This window comes from Sphaerodactylus townsendi, linkage group LG02 (assembly GCF_021028975.2).
Source record: "Sphaerodactylus townsendi isolate TG3544 linkage group LG02, MPM_Stown_v2.3, whole genome shotgun sequence".
Classification (NCBI taxonomy): domain Eukaryota; kingdom Metazoa; phylum Chordata; class Lepidosauria; order Squamata; family Sphaerodactylidae; genus Sphaerodactylus; species Sphaerodactylus townsendi.
This window is the reverse complement of record NC_059426.1, coordinates 59,655,539-59,673,777: the sequence shown is the minus strand read 5'-3', so window position 1 is coordinate 59,673,777 and position 18,239 is coordinate 59,655,539. Positions and strand designations below refer to the sequence as shown.

Genomic DNA, 18,239 nt, shown 5'->3' with positions numbered 1-18,239 from the left:
CTATGCAAAACAAGAGCCACCAACAAAAGAGACATTTTGAGAGAGACATAGTCTTCAGGAAATGGTACTAAAATGCTCTTGTATGGAAGTTCAGGTGTACCATTAAACCATAAACTGAAGCAACCGGGGAAAACCCTTGGAATTTCCATTTTACAGCATGATACTATCCTACTTAATACCAATGCAACTATGTCAATTTCCAGATCTCCTATCTTTGATTTAAATTCTTGACTCCAAGATTTGAGATAACACAACTATGCATAACATAAGCCCATACCAATAGGCGCTACACTCAGTTTTAAAAGGGTTTTCGCACTGAAGGGTTTTTTGTTGCATAAGACTCTGACTGCACTTTACCTCTGCATGATGTTCTCAAATGTCCCTTTCCAACAGAACAGAATGATCTCACCAGTATATAATGGGAAGAAGATAGAGATTTGTGGAAGAATGCTTTACTGAGACTTTCCTCCTTTTAAAAATAATCTAGCTAGATAGCATTCCAGTGCAGAGAAAGAGAGTCCACAGCCTCTAAACAAAAGCTTTACAAATTGGCAGAACACTGTTGTTCTTGATCCAGTTTGCAGTTATTGGTAGATGTGGACAGCACATTAACCCTGAAAGTTCAAAATGGAGCAGATTCCTCCAGCTAGTTTCCAAAGATTCTGCCCTCTTAAAGAATATTATCACTACACATGGAATGTTGCCATTTGAGAACTGAAAATATCCTTACCAAAAAATAGAAACATTGAACTAAAAGGCAAGAACTGTGGTAAACGAATGAGGAACATGTACATGTATTGCACAATAAAGGTTTTCATGCAGAAGATCTAAAAATTTATTCACAAACCATGTTTGCCCTCTGTAAGCACAAAAGGGTTGTGAAGCATTCCCTTGGGCAGCCTAAGCCCCGGAGTCTCTACCATGATTCTTGGAGTCTTCCTCAGCCTCAGAACAGAGGCAACATCACCAACAAGAGGTCCTGTTCTCCTAACTACTAGGTGCGGCTGCTCCTGGCTGACCCTTGAGCCTACTTCCTCTCCAGCTATCTGGTATTTCTTCCTTTTATCTTTCCACCCACCTTTTGAATGTTCTGCTCCACCCCTGACTCCTCTCAGCTGGTGGTGATATTCCATACTTCTCTCTCCACCTCCCTTTTCTCTGATCCTGTGCTCTTCCCTCCTTCCCTTAGTCTTGGTGCTGCCCCTTTTCCCTGACCTCGTCTGGTGTCATTGCTGGCACTGAGCTCTCCCCTGCCACTTCCTCACAGCACACTGCCTGAACTGCACTTGCTACCAACTGTCACACTGGCTTGGGGGATGGTCCCCTCCATGAGACTGCCCTGGGCTGCAGGTGGCCCACTTCCACCTTGGCCAGTGTGGGGCCATTTCAGCAGGCCCTGATATGCGTGGCAGTGCCAGCGGTTTTCCCTGCTGTCTCATTCCCAGCTTGCCTCCCTCCACGATCTCTTGGTAGGTTGCCTTGCATTGTTGCCTCACCTCTTGGTAAGTGGAGAAGGGACATTTTGGAGTAGTCTGAGGCAGTTGGGAGTACCTTGGACAAAGACGATAAAGGCACAGAAAAAAATAGAACCACACACCTGAAAAACTTGAAAACAGTCTACAGAATGGAGAGAATCTGTTTCGATGAAGCCACTGCTGAGCATCTTGAATAGAAGCAGAAGGAAGGAGATGCTACATTGCAAAAAGAATAAGAGGGTCTTGAAATGAACTGTTCACCAGTGTCCTAAAAAAAGAAAAGCATCACATTAACACGATCTCAAATACTTACGTCATTGCTGGGAGGCAGGACCTCAACCTGATGAGTTGGTGAACTGTTTCTAAAAATTATACAGTCAGGAAAGAGAAAAAAACAATAGAATTTTTAAGTCTCTTATCAACTACATTTACTGGCTGCCCCCCAACCCCCACCTTTCTTCTTATTTGGTTTGTCAAATTGAAAACTGGATTTGCACCAATTTATCAAAGGTTCTGTTAACTAACAAGAAGGACCTTTTGGGTTCCCTAATTGTGACTCTGGAATAACTAAAATTGGCACAACATTTTTATATCAGACTATAGGTTTTTATATCACACTATGAGGCCATTATGCATGGCTGGGGTATGCTGTTTTACCTTTTAAAAAGGGAAAAATAACTGTCAAAAAATAATAACATTTTGACTGCTCTTTTTTCCTTTTTTTAAACTTTATATGGCTTCTTTTAACTGTTCTGTTTTATCTGCTTGATATGTCTGATATGCCAATAAAGGATATGTGACAGAAAGAAATCCTGATTTGTAGAGTATGACTACTGCATCTGAGCCAAGAATCAACAGATGCCATGATCATGAATATGTCTAGATCTTCTTTTCCCAGATTTTGTGCACATGTTAAATACTCAGTAATTAGTAAACAATGCATACTCAATATTTCAAAGATTACAGTCAATGCCCAGATATTCTGCTTAATAAATAACCTCTATAAGTAGAGTCAAAGCATGCTTTGAAAAGCAAATAGTATTCCACAAGGGAAGCAATTCTGATATCTAATGGAGATTATGTTCAAAGACTGGATGAGAAAGCAATAGCAATGAAAATGGAAGATAGTTATTGTGGTTGCTATAACTTTAATACTGGCAGAATACAACCAATCTTTGCCAAGTATCCACGGCAAGAGCATCTGTTCTTGATATGAATCAAGATTTACACAGGGGCTCTTGTTCCTTAGTAGGTAAATATTTTGAAGTGAATAATTTCTGAGTAATAAGACATTTTGCAAAATAAGCATAAGAAATAAAACATGTTGATCTAAAGCCACTTTTACAGTGTGGTGTAATGTTTAAGAGTGGTGGACTCTTATTTGAAGAACTGGGTTTGATTCCCCACTCCTACAGATGAAGCCTATTGTGTAACCTAGGGCTAGCCACAATTCTTTCTGACCTTTCCTACCTAGTTCACAAGGTGTCTGCTGTGAGAAGGGGAAGGGAAGACTATTGTAAGCCCCTCTGAGTCCTCTTCAAGGTTCAGAAAAGTATAAAAACCAACTCATCTTCTTAATCAAGTTTTTACTAATTTCCTATCTATAGGAATTTACCTCAGCAAAAAAGGAGGGCAATTAAGGTCTTTGCATTTGTTCCATAGAAATTTTGTTCTTCATTTTGCACTCTTCTGCCAAAAGGGACCAGTCTGCACATATAATTGATGACATTTTTGTTCATTCAAAGCATTTTTACCTAGTAGTTCTCCAGAAGAGGACTCAAGGCAAGACAGGAACTCAATGCCAAGGTCATATGCCATTGGAAGTTATTAAATTTACTACTAAATAAAATGTATGATGCAGCGATTGAGCCTGAATGTTTCTCCTTTGCCAATGATGAGTACAATGATAGGTACAACCAAACAAACATTTCACTTCAGAATCATAGAGTTGGACGGGACCATACAGACCATCTAGTCCAGGGGTAGGGAACCTGCGGCTCTCCAGATGTTCAGGAACTACAATTCCCATCAGCCCCTACCCTCATGGCCAATTGGCCATGCTGACAGAGGCTGATGGGAATTGTAGTTCCTGAACATCTGGAGAGCCGCAGGTTCCCTACCCCTGATCTAGTCCAACCCCCTGCTCAAAGCACAATCAGCCTAATGCATCCCTGACAAGTCTTCAAGTCACTGCTTGGAGACTGCCAGTGAGGAGGAGCTCACCCAGTACCATTCAAATGAATGGGAATTGTTTAAGAGCACCACTGAATGTATGAGGCACTGAAACAGCTTTAAACCTGTTTTAACACTAACTGCAGCTCAATATGTCTAATCTTTTTTTAAAGAAAAAGCACAGAAAATAAGCTAAGGTTCCAGCTGAAGAGATAAAAAAAATACTTTGTCACGTACCCATCTCCAAGGCTGAAACTGTTTGGAGAGCTGTTGTAACTTGGAGACGGTGCATTGTTTACTTGATAAGGCACATCTGGCCACGGAGAACACTATTTAAACAAAACCAAATTAGAAACAGTGAGAAGAACACATTTTGTAGGAACCAGAAACAGCTATCTCCCACTCATTCTAAAACCAGTTTTTACTGCAGCATCATTACTAGCAATGAATTTACTTCTTTTGAAAAATGTACTTTTTATGCTGATGTCTCCAGGTGCTTGGCAATTAATACCACTCATCCAAAGAAACAAATTCTACTCCTGCCAACTAGTTGTGGCCTAACCAGTTACTAAAATTAGGCCTGTTTAATGGGAAAACCCATCCCATAGAAAAAAAACAAAAAGGGGAGCTCCTGGTTCAGCCCCCCAAATTCCTACTCAGTCTTATATAGTGACTAACTAATCTTGTGGAGCTCCAAGGGAGGGTGGGTTGGTCAGCTGCTGCAAGAAGGCTGAGGTGAAAGTGACCAGCAGAGCAATAGGCCTGCTGCCTACCTCTAATTGGCTTTTCTGCTTTCTCTGCAGCCAATGAAGTCTAATGCTCCATTGAGGACTGGGGCAAATCAACACACAGCCCAATTTCCTATGAATCTGCTGTGTGCTCTACATAGCAGAACAATTATAAAAGCATCAGAATCCCACACATACACCCAACTCCCCAGCTTATATTAAGAAACAGCAATATCTCTAGAAGACTAAGGATATGTATCAGTGGTACATGTTAGTTCTATCAAAGGCATCCAGACAATTAAACGAGAGGAAGATATATGACTGGCTGAGCTTATTCAAATGTTACAAAACATTTACACTAAGAAACCTCTGAGGACACATTAAATTTAGTCTTTATTTTGAAATCTTGATTTTTAATGAGAGAAGAAACCACCGTTTGTTAAAACTGTCCAACTGGACTGAAGCTTTTCTAAAACAAAAAATGGGGAAGAGAAAGGAAAAAACGTGAGCTCAAGAACTTCTGGTTTGTTCTCAGCTAGTTATCTGAAAGCACTAGATCCTAGAAAATAGTGACAAGCTAAAGGGAGCAGAGGCATTCCATTGAAATCACCATCAAATATAACCTGCCATATTCTGTCTGAATGTAATTTCAGTCTAGGATAGAAGAGAACTCATATTAAAGAAGCTAAATACAAACTGCTGCAAGAGAAAAGCTAACACACCACTATGTATTTTGAACCTTGTCCTGATCCTACTCTAGTTGGAAGCAGTTTGAATTAGCAGTAAATCCACAGAATTTAAAGGAATAACTCCAGGTGAATGAATACTGCTGGCAGGGAGCTAAATAACCTGTCAAGATCTCAAGAACATTCTGAATGGTATTTCTTCTGTTTGTTTGCTATGATAGAAAGAGGTAATCTGTGGCATTTCCTAGGATTTCTCTCCTGAACAAATACAAGCATTAGCAAATATTTAACTCTGTAGTGGCCACAGGATTCCTTGCTTCTAAAATGCTAAAGGCAATCCCATAAAATTAGGTCTTTTTCTAATTTAATGGTCTCAGCTGTGCTTACAGAGCTGGCTAAAATAGAGATATCATAAAGGGCTTTTGAACCAAGTTTATTTCCACTCCTCTTTAAGAGTATGGGAAAAAGTAAAATAAAGCTACTATTTGATCTATTTTGTAATACTGTGTGCATTTTCAAGACTAATGTGGAGTCCACACAGCATATGTATAACGGCCTTGCAGTCATTATAAATGAACCCGTTGTCCTTTTTTCCATTTGAATTTATTTTTATTTATTTATTTATTTCGATTTATTATACCGCCCCATCCCCGTAGGGCTCTTTATGCTCTTTACCGGTTCAGGCAGTGATTAGAACCCTTGGAAACAATCCAGGTTGCTTTTGTGCCTTTGCGCGGAGATGCTTCTCTTCTTCTTTGTCTTCCCTACAACACATGAGTAACTGCAAAGGCATACAGAAGTGATCCTCTGCAGCCATGCCGACTGTCCCACAATCCGATCGGCTGCACCTGCACAGCTGTGCATGTTCAGCACACAAAATTTAAAAGAAAAAGAAACCTCCCTGCAATGGCCGGCTCATAATAAACGTGTTGCTGTAGATCTATATGCAGGTCACACTCGCTGCAATGGAGTGAAAACTTGCTGGGGGGACTGCGTACACTGGCAGACACTCAGAGAATCTGCCCATAATGTGCTGGATGACCTGCAGAGAATGGCAAGTGGGCAAATTCTCCCTGACATATTGGACAATGCAAAATCTAAAGTGAACGAGTGGAAGGGAGGGAAAGGCAGCATCTCCTAACTATTGTGTTTGCAGAGGTTGTGCCTCCAACCTAGAATTATCTAAAAGGATGACTAGTTTAGTTTTTTAAAATCCCAGGTTGAGGGAAATGAAATGGGCCAAAACTCATTTTCGGAACAGGACCAGTGCAAAGTTTCCCCACTTCCTGCAGAAGTTATATTCAGCCTGTCTGGAATCCACCTAAGATGTCAACATAAAAGTTCACAAGAAAAGCAGTACATAATTTCTATCACAATGTACATGCTCGGCAAAAAGTGGTTTAAAATTACAGCATGTAACTCACTGCAATTCTCACAATATAGAGGGTTTAGCTGGCTGAAGCTCTTTACCATGGACTTGTACTATTATCACTGTCCATTCTTAACAGCCTTACTCACATAATTCTGAAACCTTCACTTGTCATTTGAGATCCTGGATGAAGTATAGTGTCCTCTTTTAAACTCTGGCTAGATGCTTCCTCATGAAGCATAAGGCTTGGAGGAAGAACTCCACTTTAAGCAGTCTGGATTTGAAAACTTCACTAGATTATTACTGAGATTCTGCAACTAAACTGCTTTCTAGTATGGGCCAGGGAGATAATAGTCGAAGAATGCTTAACAGAGCCATTTCTCAAAGTTGCATCCTTCAAATCACATTGACTTCAATGGACTTAGAAGAGAAGAAGAAGAGTTTGGATTTCTATCCCCCCTTTTTCTCCTGTAGGAGACTCAAAGGGGCTTACAATCTCCTTGCCCTTCCCCCCTCACAACAAACACCCTGTGAGGTGGGTGGAGCTGAGAGAACTCCGAGAAGCTGTGACTAGCCCAAGGTCAGCCAGCTGGCATGTGTGGGAGTACACAGGCTAATCTGAATACCCCAGATAAGCCTCCACAGCTCAAGAGGAAGGGGGAATTCAAACCTGGTTCCTCCAGATTAGAATGCACCTGCTTTTAGCCACTACGCCACTGCTGCCCCCTTATAAGGGTATAACTACATTCAGTTTACATTGTTAACAGAATAATTTTAAACTATAGCCGTTTATCATAAAATCCTTTATCTTCCTGAAATTTCATTTATCTTACTATATAAAGTTGCCTTCTATAATTCTGCAACACATTATCCATGATAAACCAAATGGCCTATGACACTATGTGAGGAAAGGGAGCATATAAATATTTAATAAACACATTCTAAAATTAGAGCTATTACCTCTGTGAGAATGGTTGTATCATAAGAAGGCTGATATTTCTCCCTTTCTTGAGAAGTTTTCTTTTCCATTTTTTCTCTGTCTGTTTTCTGCTTTCGATCTGCTCCTTTGGGCTACGAAAGCACAGAGAAGGTATCATTTAATTTAAGTCAAGACTTATAAAATTGTAGAATAAAGTGTATCTCATGATGCAAGTAAAAAAATATTTAATCTTCACCAGAAAGGGGCATATTTTCCATATTGACCAAGGAAGTAGGGTACAGTTTATGCTATTTTGTAATTTAGCTTCATTAATACTGATATTCCTTATGTACATCATACCTATTTTGGGAAGTATTCAGTTATTAGAATCAACTGCCAAGTACCATGTTTCCCCGGAAATAAGACAGGGTCTTATATTAATTTTTGCTCCAAAAGATGTGTTAGGGCTTATTTTCAAGGGATGTCTTATATTTTGTGCCCCCCACGTGGCCAGATCAGCTGCGCTGGGGAATCTGTAACTAGGGCTTATTTTTGGAGTAGGACTTATGTTTCAAGCATCCTCCAAAAATCCCGAAAAATCACGCTAGGGCAGTGGTGGCGAACCTTTGGCACTCCAGATGTTATGGACTACAATTCTCATCAGCCCCTGCCAGCATGGCCAATTGGCCACGCTGGCAGGGGCTGATGGGAATTGTAGTCCATAACATCTGGAGTGCCAAAGGTTTGCCACCATGGTGCTAGGGCTTATTTTCGGAGTAGCTCTTATTTTTGGGGAAACAGGGTACTCTTAGTCTATGTGTTGCTACTATGGCAATTGATGATTTGCAGCCCAATCCAAAGGACGGGAGGTAGCGTGGTGTGTGGGAGAATTTGGTAGTGTGGTTACCAGGAAAACAAAGGAAAACCCCTGCCAGCCATGAAAACCCCCACTGAGGTTTATACCACCCTTTGGGGAGGGCATTAGTCTGTGTTTGGAAAAGGGGGTGTTCCTAGGTTTCTAGTGCTCTAGAACACAGGTGTCAAACTCGTGGCCCTCCAGATGTTACAGACTGATGCTGGCAGGGGATGATGGGAACTGTAGTCCATAACATCTGGAGGGCCGTGAGTTTGACACCTGTGCTCTAGAAGAAGACTAAACTCAGCCCTGCCCCTGGGAATACCCCCATCCATGCTGGCACAGCCTCCTGTGGTGTAGGACCAACAGTGCAAGACAAACTTCTGCATTTGGCCACTGTGGAGCTGCATGCTCTCCCCCCACAACAGCCCGTGTCACCCGTTTGCATGGAGCAAGTGACAATGACGCTGGCACAGGGTCACGTGGCTTCCAATGCAGCTTTGTCCCGCCTTTTGGATTGCACATATAGACTTCATGTTAAAATTGGATGGGTTCTAAATCATAAACCGCTTTAATAGTTAATAGTTTCACTTGACTTCATTCTCAGGATCAGTTTAGCATACCCATAGAACTGGATCACCACACACACAATCCTGTTTTACAAATCTGGCAGTCTGTTATTTTTCATACAGTCACATCAAAATGCAGATTTTGTATGACAATATCAATTCATATTAAATATACCTAGACCATATACCCAGACCTAGACCACTATCCCTGCCATCACTCAAACCAGCGCTTTTTATACTAACTTGACTGCTGTTCTACATTAATTCCATAAATATCTTTGCCATAAAATGGCTTATTTTTTCCAATCTTACTGAAATAAGAAATTGAAACAATAGTAGAATTAACTGTTGTGATTCCCACATGGTAGAATGGCCTGCCTGAAGTTCCCACTCTTCTACTGTTTGGCAGAACGTGTAAAATGAAGGAACAGAGTTGTATCCAGACTAAATTTTCCAATGGCAAAATTGGAACTTTCCTGCTACCCTCCTTCTGCTTCAATGCCCCAATCTCCATGAAATGCTGCTCCTGAAGAATGACTTGGCCCCCATGGGGTCTGCAGCAAGAAAGGGGAATTGACAGAAATTGCTAGCTCCATCTGGATTCAACCCATCTGAAACTTCAGGCAGTTATCCTCTTATTTTATTCAGAAAAGAATTATGACACCTGTCCATGAAAACACTATATATTACACTGTTTTTATTGTATTACTGTTTGATTTTGTAATCCTGCATTATTGTATATTAGTAGTAAAGTCTGTTATACAAATACAACAGGCCTTATACTCTTCCACCAAAAGTTGACAGTAGAATTATATATTAATCTGCCATTTCCTAAACCTTCTTTGTTTTAGAATGCTCCGCTTGGGTCCTAGTCCTTGGGGACAGAATTAGGTAGGCACCAGGACCCAAATGAAGCATTCTAGAACAAAGAAGGTTCAGGAAATGGTGGACTGTTATACAGTTTTACTGTCATATTTTGGTGGAAAAGAGTATAGAACACTGTTGGTGGGTTAACAGCGTCCACCATGGAACCAACTCCTCCTACCTTTCCTTCCCGCTTGGCCTCATGTCACCAACTCCTTCTTCATCCTCTTCCCAGATGTCTGCATCAGTATGCAAGTGTTAATGGCAGCCACCGGGGGGGGGGGTGTCCCTTCCTCCCTTTCCTTCCCCCTCAGCAGTGCGGGAAATGGACAAGCATGTGAGAGTAACAGCTACATTTTGCTTTTTTGTTAAGTGTTGTTTTTCATCTGTTCTGTGTATGTCCCACCCACAAGCCATGTGTGCGTGGCAATTGGGTGGAAGTGAGTCACTGCCATCACGGGTAGCTATTTATATAATAGGATATGTATTATCCTAGTGTATTCTCTAATTTTGTAATAGTTATTATTGTGTTGTGTTTTTCCTTACTTCATTTTGTTGAATACTGTTTCAACTGCATTTGTTTTTAATTGTGTAATCCATGCTTGAGTATCAGTAAGAAAGGTGGAAATAGCAATAAGATGTCATTTATTTTAAGTTTTGCTTGCATCATAAGATACCTTGGGAGTATGAGGAGCTATTACATAATCTAATTTTTTGCTTCTCATCTTATCTGTAAAGTACTTTACATGAGATCGATTATTCTGATTTTGGTTTTGGTTCTTTTTTATCCTATAATTCATAGCTAATTCAAATGAATTATAATAACCAATCCACTGCTGGTTTAATAGTAACCTGTACTGAAAATTTGTCTAGGCCAGACAAATGAAAAACAAATACTCCCAAATTGCGTGCCCTATGCAGCCCTTTGTCTGGAGTTAGGTCAAAACTCCCTGGAATCAGCCGCTTGGCTGAGAACTTTTAGATTCTGGCTGCGAATTCATTTTCTCTCGGACTGTAATTCCCTGGTCCACCGTCTGCTCTCTGACACCCATTCCAACCCCTGGTTTTCCATAATTGAAGAAAAAAATGCCTCTATTGGACTGTCAGTGGATTCACTTTGCCCTTTGTCCTATTCAGAAGCTTATAGGAAATTAAAAGGTCAACTATTGGATAGAGAGTTCTCCACCCTAATCACCGCAGCCAAGAAAACGTGCTCCCCCCTGTATTTTTCTCTCCCATTTGAACGGGGCCACTTGGCACACTACCTATATTGCTTAATAAACCCTGTTCAAAGGAGAGCCATAATGCTCGCCAGGTTTAATGTTATGCCTTCTGCCTTGTTACATGGCAGATTTAATAAGCAAGAAAAGGCTAAAAGATTGTGCCCATGTAACGATGGCTCAGTTGAATCTCTGGCCCACCAATTACTTCACTTTCTCAGATTCAAGGAAATCAGATCCAAGTATGTGAATCTCACTCCTTTACATTTACCTGATCTCCCCGATTTATTTAGATTACACTACTTGTTGGACAACCCTGATCCTTCTCTCTGTATGATAGTGGAAATTACTAAATGCCAGTAGATTTCCTTCGTCCTAACATGTATATCCTGTATTGTATATGCTTTTTAATCTGTTTTTATTATTGTTGTACTGCTGTCTATGCCAATAAAGGCTTGCTTCACTAAAAAAAAGAGAAAAACAAATAGATTTTGTTACGTAAGTTGGCTGTCCCTGATGCAGCAACTGCCTCACATTATGTCCTAAACCTGTTCTTTTTGTCCACTAGTTTATGGAAAACTGTTATTTGTAATAGCGCTTGGAAACCAAAATGCCTACTTTGATTATATCAGTGACAGAAGAAAAAACCATCTACCAAGAATTCAAATGTCAATCTTTTGAGTATGTGGTTCTCTTTCTAGCCTAGGAGTCACAGAAAATTGTATCAAATGATACTATCCAGTATCTTGTGAACTGTGTGCCTTTCAGTATCAACTACTGGTCACAATAATGAAGGAACCCTTGGATAAAAACAGCTTTTTATTTTTCTGTACCCCCCACCCCCCCAGTCTATTTTCTGCATTCAGCAGCTATTGGGTAAAAATAAACCTCTGGAGTACCAGGAGTATTTCTGTAAGTCATAATAGAGTCACACCTTGAACACTTTGATCTGGCAGCTCGCAGAATGCAAGTGTTCTGTATATTCGCCATTCTCATTCTGTTTGAATGTGTCAATTTGTATCCGGAAGGGTACTCCTTTTTCTCCTCCATGTTTTCTTGGAGTAAATTCTGTACTGATGCAGTGTACCTGGTCAAAAAAGTGACAGGGATTGTTTTAAAATAGTCCTGATCAGCATTCTAAAACCACAGACACAGAATGTAAGATTTAAATCTGTTTAGAGAATTGCTTTACTCACTACACTAAATCATGGTTTATTTTAACTGTTGCTTGCAGTTTATGAAGCCAGGATTCATTCACAGTTGGTCCCTCAGTTATGGTCTGCTTTGAAAAATCCTTGTTCAGTTTCACATCTTTCCCCCAGAGTCTCCACTGTAACCATCCTGCAGTGAAGTGTCTGACTAAATGCAAAACCTTGCATTTACATCCCTTCCCTCAGATATTTCCAGAGGAAGCTGCCTACCTCTTCAATTCACTCTTCACCTCCTCTAAAGAATCTTAACTTTCTGCTGCAATTTAACTGTACCTCAGACACACAAACATGTGCCCAACATACCCCTCCAAAATTTTCATCTCAGATCTGGCAACCTTATCTCACCCTATTATACTGCCTCTGCTGCTTGCAGAAGCTGCTGAATACTTAACACACTCCCCCCCCCACACCCCACTCCACTTTCCTGATATTTCTCATGCTACATAGTTGGGAGTTTTTTTTTCTACCCACAAATATGACACACATTAATCTCATTCAGAGAACATTCTTATCAGCCAAGTCTCAACAGTGACCCATAAAGAAGCTAGATGAAGTTTAACTAGAGAGCCTGTATGAACAACTTTCTTACAGAAGCACATATGGGTTAAATGAGCAACATTTTCTTCATCATGGTTTATTTTTCTTATACATATAATAAAGGTCCAGAGTTCCTGGTCCTTTAAGAGGGTAGGAACAGGGGCAAGAAATAGCTAGTAGACTAGTAGTCAAGAGGAGATAAGGAGACTGTTACAGAGAGGAAGTGAAAGGTGAGAGTTTTCAATCTTGAGCCCTTCTCGCCACACCTTTTTGGTAGCCCAGGAAATATGACAAACAAGGTGCCATGTTCACATATCATTCAAAATCATAATCAAGTCTTAATAGATCTAATAACACAACTTCAGATCCTGATTTGAGTATCCTAGCTAATCACAGTCACTGGCATGGCCTACATTCAGACAATTAGGTTTAATTAAACCAAATCATTATATCTGAACTGAGTCACTTTGTCAGTGCTTTGTGAAGATCATACAGCTGTTTTTAAAGAAAGCATACAATAAACATGACATAGGAAGAACCAGTACAAATATAATGCAGCCTGCCTGTGGCTTAATACTTGCATTTCTCTGGCAGCATCCTGCATCTGACGATCTGCAAAGGGTTCTGCAAAAGATATTAATGGTTTGACCAAAAGAGCAGCCTTGCATGCTTTTGAAGGACTGCTGCTAGAGTACAATTTCCCCCTACTCCTGTGGCAGTCAAAATAGTCCCCTGAAATCCTATTCCTGCATGAAAGGGAACCCCAAAAAACAGAATTTCAGGTGCATTTTAAGCTGCCATGAAAGAGGAAGGCAATGAAATCATGTTCCATGGGCAACAATCCTTATGCCACATGGATATACCTAATTTTGGATTCAAATCACAGTTTTTACAGCTTCCCTCTTTCCCATTACTGAAAGCATCTAGCTGAATGCTAAAGTACTCCTTAATCACCTTGCAGAGCTTTTGAGGTAATACTTTAGAAGAGCTCTGAGTACTGCTTGAAAATGTGAAAAGCATGGCTCTTCTCTCCTACTCGCAGAAGGATCAAAAAGAGCATGTTTACTTTATTTTCAACCCAGTCTGACTGGATGGCGATAACTTGCACCTTCTCCGTTAAATTAATTTATATTTCCTTATATTGATATATTTGCACTGATATTCCTATTATCATTTCAGAATCTATGGTCAGTGCAGATTTCCATTTGCATTTCACATTATGTGAAATTTTATTCTATTGTGTGTTGTTATTTACTGAAGTTTATCTTTGCTTTCTGTAGTACCTTGAACAAAATCTATCCTGGAAAAGAATGGCAAGGCTTCTATCCAGAACTTGGAATTCATATAAGTGGTTTGGATAACATTTTCAGAAACAAAAGATAAGGCATTTACTTACATCTAGCCTTACCTGAATGAATGCTGATGCTCTCTTAGATGGATCCCACAAAAATTCAACTGTATTCAATTGTGTTGGGCTGGCTCTTGGGTCTAAGATACCAACTGACAGTGGGATATCTGTAGAAGAAAACCCCTAAAATTTTAAAAAAATTAAAATTGAAGAACAGAAACAACATTGCAATGTAATCACCAGACTCATTTGAAAAGCCACATAATTAAAAACACAAGAGATGCTTCCAAATTCAATACTGTAAAAAAGGGAGGGGGCAGCTTTTAGTTTTGTTCCCATTGTAATAGCAATGGCAGCCATAAAAATGTTGTTTACATTAAGAACCAAGATATACTTGAATAACATACTGTGAAAAACAGGCATTAAATTTTTCAGCTATTATTCTTCAGAAGGTGCAGGACTTAGTTTCTGCTTTTACTGAATGACAACTATCTCAAAGAGACATCAGTACAGAAGTCTTAAGAAACAGTAAAAGGTATCTTGCAAAGTTCATATCTATATGGTTATCATAATGAAAGTTCTCACCTATGTCAAGGATGCGGTCTCCAGGCCGACTCCATCTCCAGCATTCCAGCTGTTGGTGCTCTGTATACTGCAAACGTCGGTCATGAAAAACCACACGAATAATGCTCTGTTTAGAGAGAAGAGACTAAGGTGAATTAAAGAACTTAAAAATGCAGACAAGGTTCATTTTCCTGTCACGAAAAAAGGGAAGACTTGCCATTTGCATTTAACTTCAGGGTCAGTATTATCTTTCTATATAGATTCACTACCACCAAATACATGAAGAACTTAAACAACAATGGGACATTTCCTAATATTTGTCAAGTTTCCCTATATTTCTACTAACAGAATCCTATAAAATAATAAGATACAAGATGATAAATACAGTTGGACCAGGCCAACTAATATCGTAGTACTATTATGTTGACAATAAGACTGATAAACTGTCACTTGAGACCAGGGAAATCATACTCCAGTTGTGGCCAAAGACATAGAACAAAAGGTCTGCAATACTGCAGTATCTCTCATGAACCATTTCGCGCATGAGATACAGATATTAGTCAAACTTCACATTCCACTTGACAAGAGATTATCTTGGTATCTGAAAATGTGTATTTAAAATATTGTGAACATATACCTGAAGATCTAAAATGAACTCATGTTTTGGACACCTTGGAAAAAATGTGAACAACAAAACAAAGACGCATGTCAAAAGTTGTTTGTTGGCTGCAGGCAAATGGAAACAGAAGCAAAAACAAAAGCCATAATTCCTCAAAGATTTTCAAATTACAATTAAGCCTTTGAATTTTGCAATGCAAATGCTATTTTCAGAAGTGATTCCCCTTTAGTTAAAAGCAAAGCAGCTTGATCAGAACATGTATTGAGGGAGAAGACACTTATAGCCATATCTACCTAAAATGAGGAAACCGACACGGAGCACATGAGCAAGAAAAGATCTACAGCAATCTATTTCAGATTTTAACTGAATTTATGGACTTTGCATATCAAATGCAAAACAGACTAGAATGAATATTCCTTGTGCATATGTATCTCCTGAAAGATCTGGGAAGTAATTGTACCTTTGTCTATCCAAGAAAGGAATCCATATCGGTTTTCAAACATTTGGAATGTACCAAGGATAAATATGTACTAAGGCTAAACTTCTAAAACAAATGCAGGAGCTTTTGACAATATCCATAATTGGCATATAAGAATTTCTCTTTAGGCAATCAACATGGAAAGCATTCAAAGAAGGCAGGAAATGCGGCTTCTAGATTTCTATGTTTTGCCAAAGCCACATCCTGCCTAGATCAAAGAAGACAGACCCCTGCCCCAGTCCTGCTCTCCCTGGTAAGTTCTCTTTTGAGGGCATGAGCAACTGCCTAATTATTGCATGTCTGTATGTAGCAGCAGGAAGAAAAACTCCTTACCTTTATATATTTTGTGTTTAAATCTTGGAACTCTCCCAATTTCCTATTCTCAAGGAGACGGATTTCATAAGACTGACCTAGGAGTTCAAGGAAACATTTCCAAGGTGTTTAAGCATGTTGCAGCAAGAACAGTAAGAGACAGTTGCACTGGCATCAATCATGCTTGGAATGGTTTTTTGTTTGTTTGTGTGTTTGTTTTTTGCAACATAGCAATTTTTTCCCAATAAATGGTCAATCACTGAAGCAAATGAGACTCTTTTGAAAGAAAGATTGATTCTTTCTGTTAAGCCACTAAGCTGGAAAGTGGAACCACTGGGTTCTGCAAATTCCTCGCAATTCATAGAAGCTTGCCATGTGGGTGAACATAAAACATAAGACGGTTATAATCAGCATGTAACCATAAGCAGACTATTACAGGTTCACATACAAAGGGAGTATTCCACAAATAATTTGCTGGCGTCCAGTTTATACACTCAGAATGTGTACTTTTGCTGGCTGAACATCCCAAATTATGATTATGAATCTTGCCTTTGACTCTAAACAACTAGCTAGTCAGCATCCTTGAAAACTAGGAGTATAGTTGCTGCCCACTCAAAACAGAGAAAACTGAAGGACTGAGATACAGACCTAAAAGAATTTTGAACTGACAATGTTTGTTCATAAGTTTTGCATATGTTCTTCATAGAGAATTACAATGAAACAGCAACTGTGATATCGGTAAGTTGGTCCTTGCATTCTTTGGCAAAATCCCATGGATATATAAAGAAGACGGACTCTAAAATGGCTTCCCATGATAGCTTTATTATCCCAAACTTCTTAAAATCCCTCCACATGCAAATATCATTATTATCTATATACTAACAGTGAAGGAGGTCAAATCTGAGGATACTTAAATCCAGAGATGGGAGATGTGAATGGGTATGACAGATTTTTCTACAAACCTAAGAAGAACCCAGATTTGCAGGAAAATGTGAAATCTAAAAAACAGAACAGAGTTGAAAAACCCTAAAATGATGAAAGCAGTGCCTATAGCTTTAATCTACTGATTCCCTCAGTAGCTGTTGCTAGGCAGTCACAGATTTCAGGCTTGATTCTGTCAATAATAGACAGGGGAGAGGGCAAGGTCTATTTAACTTTTGAGCGGAATGCACTGGGGCTAGGCTTGGCTAGGGCCAGCTGCAGGTAGGGAAATTCCTGGAGATTTTGGACTGGAGTCTGAGGAAGGCAGGGTTTAGGGAGGGAAAATGCCTCAGCTAGTTATAATGCCATACTGTCCACTCTCCAAAGCAGCCATTTTCTCCAGAGGCACAGATCTCTGTCATCTGAATCTGTGTTGTAATTTTAGATTTCCAAGTATCACTTAGAGCATGGCTAATCTAGGCCTGGTTGTAACCTCTGGGTGACTTGATACTACCTGGCTTGTGTGACTCAAATAGGCATAGCTGCTAGCTACTGACCAGCAGCCACCCTATGAAAGCCAGTTTGGTTAGAAGTTAAGTTTCAGGGTAGGGCCAGGGACAGGTTTGAACCCTCATCTTGCTGTGGAAACTCACAGCATGATTTTGAGCAAGTCGCATACATTCAGCCTAACCTACCTCACAGGATTGAGGATAAAAAGAGAGGAAAATAAAATAAGCTGCTTTTGTTTCCTACTGTGGAGAAAAGTATGGTATAAATGAAGTAAATATTAAATATAATTGCAGATGGGAGGCAGATAAAAGGTAGGTTGATGAGTGGCTAAGAAGAAAAGAATTAGGTAAAAAAGGGGGAAAGAATATGGGGGTTGCCAGGAAAAGGGAAAGAGAGTGAAGGAGGAGGATACAAAGTGATGTGCGTGCACGCACGCACGCACACACACACACACACACACAAGTCCTTGAAGGTTTCGTGCTATGTAAGTGGGCCAGGCCCAGTGGCTGACACCATACAACTTAGCCATAATATTCCTAGGTAGAAGCTGCTTGGGGTAGGGGGAGTTGAAGAGAAGGGCATATAAATGTAAGTTCATTGTTGGGTGGTGGGGAGAGAAGGAAGCTATGGGGGCTTTCAGAAAATAGAAAAGGAAAATAATGGGGTAGGAGAAAATTAAATCACTCCCACAAGTTTTTAAGAGGTCATGCTTGTTTTTAACTAATTGTTACTATTCAAAGCATTTTCATTAAGCCTAGATAAAGAGATCTGAATATTCCGTGTAGATACTGGTTATTGTTAGAATTATAATTTTCTCTGGTCAGATTTTAAAAGGGGAAAAGTCGAATCAACATGAACTTTTGATATCAAAGCTGCAAATG

The 18,239-nt window shown here is 39.7% G+C and overlaps 1 protein-coding gene across 2 annotated transcripts in view; it reads right to left on the bottom strand.

Moving 5' to 3' along the window:
• TFCP2L1 (transcription factor CP2 like 1) overlaps nt 1-18,239 on the bottom strand; it is a 78,790-nt gene that overhangs the window by 15,355 nt on the left and 45,196 nt on the right. For both annotated transcript variants that reach the window (XM_048487012.1, XM_048487013.1), the window contains exons 3-10: nt 15,949-16,025; nt 14,540-14,645; nt 14,015-14,121; nt 11,793-11,945; nt 7,391-7,501; nt 3,885-3,976; nt 1,789-1,837; nt 1,598-1,691 (exon numbers count right to left, since the gene is read on the bottom strand). In XM_048487012.1, coding sequence (XP_048342969.1) covers nt 1,598-1,691; nt 1,789-1,837; nt 3,885-3,976; nt 7,391-7,501; nt 11,793-11,945; nt 14,015-14,121; nt 14,540-14,645; nt 15,949-16,025 — 789 coding nt within the window. The remainder of the gene's footprint in view (nt 1-1,597; nt 1,692-1,788; nt 1,838-3,884; nt 3,977-7,390; nt 7,502-11,792; nt 11,946-14,014; nt 14,122-14,539; nt 14,646-15,948; nt 16,026-18,239) is intronic.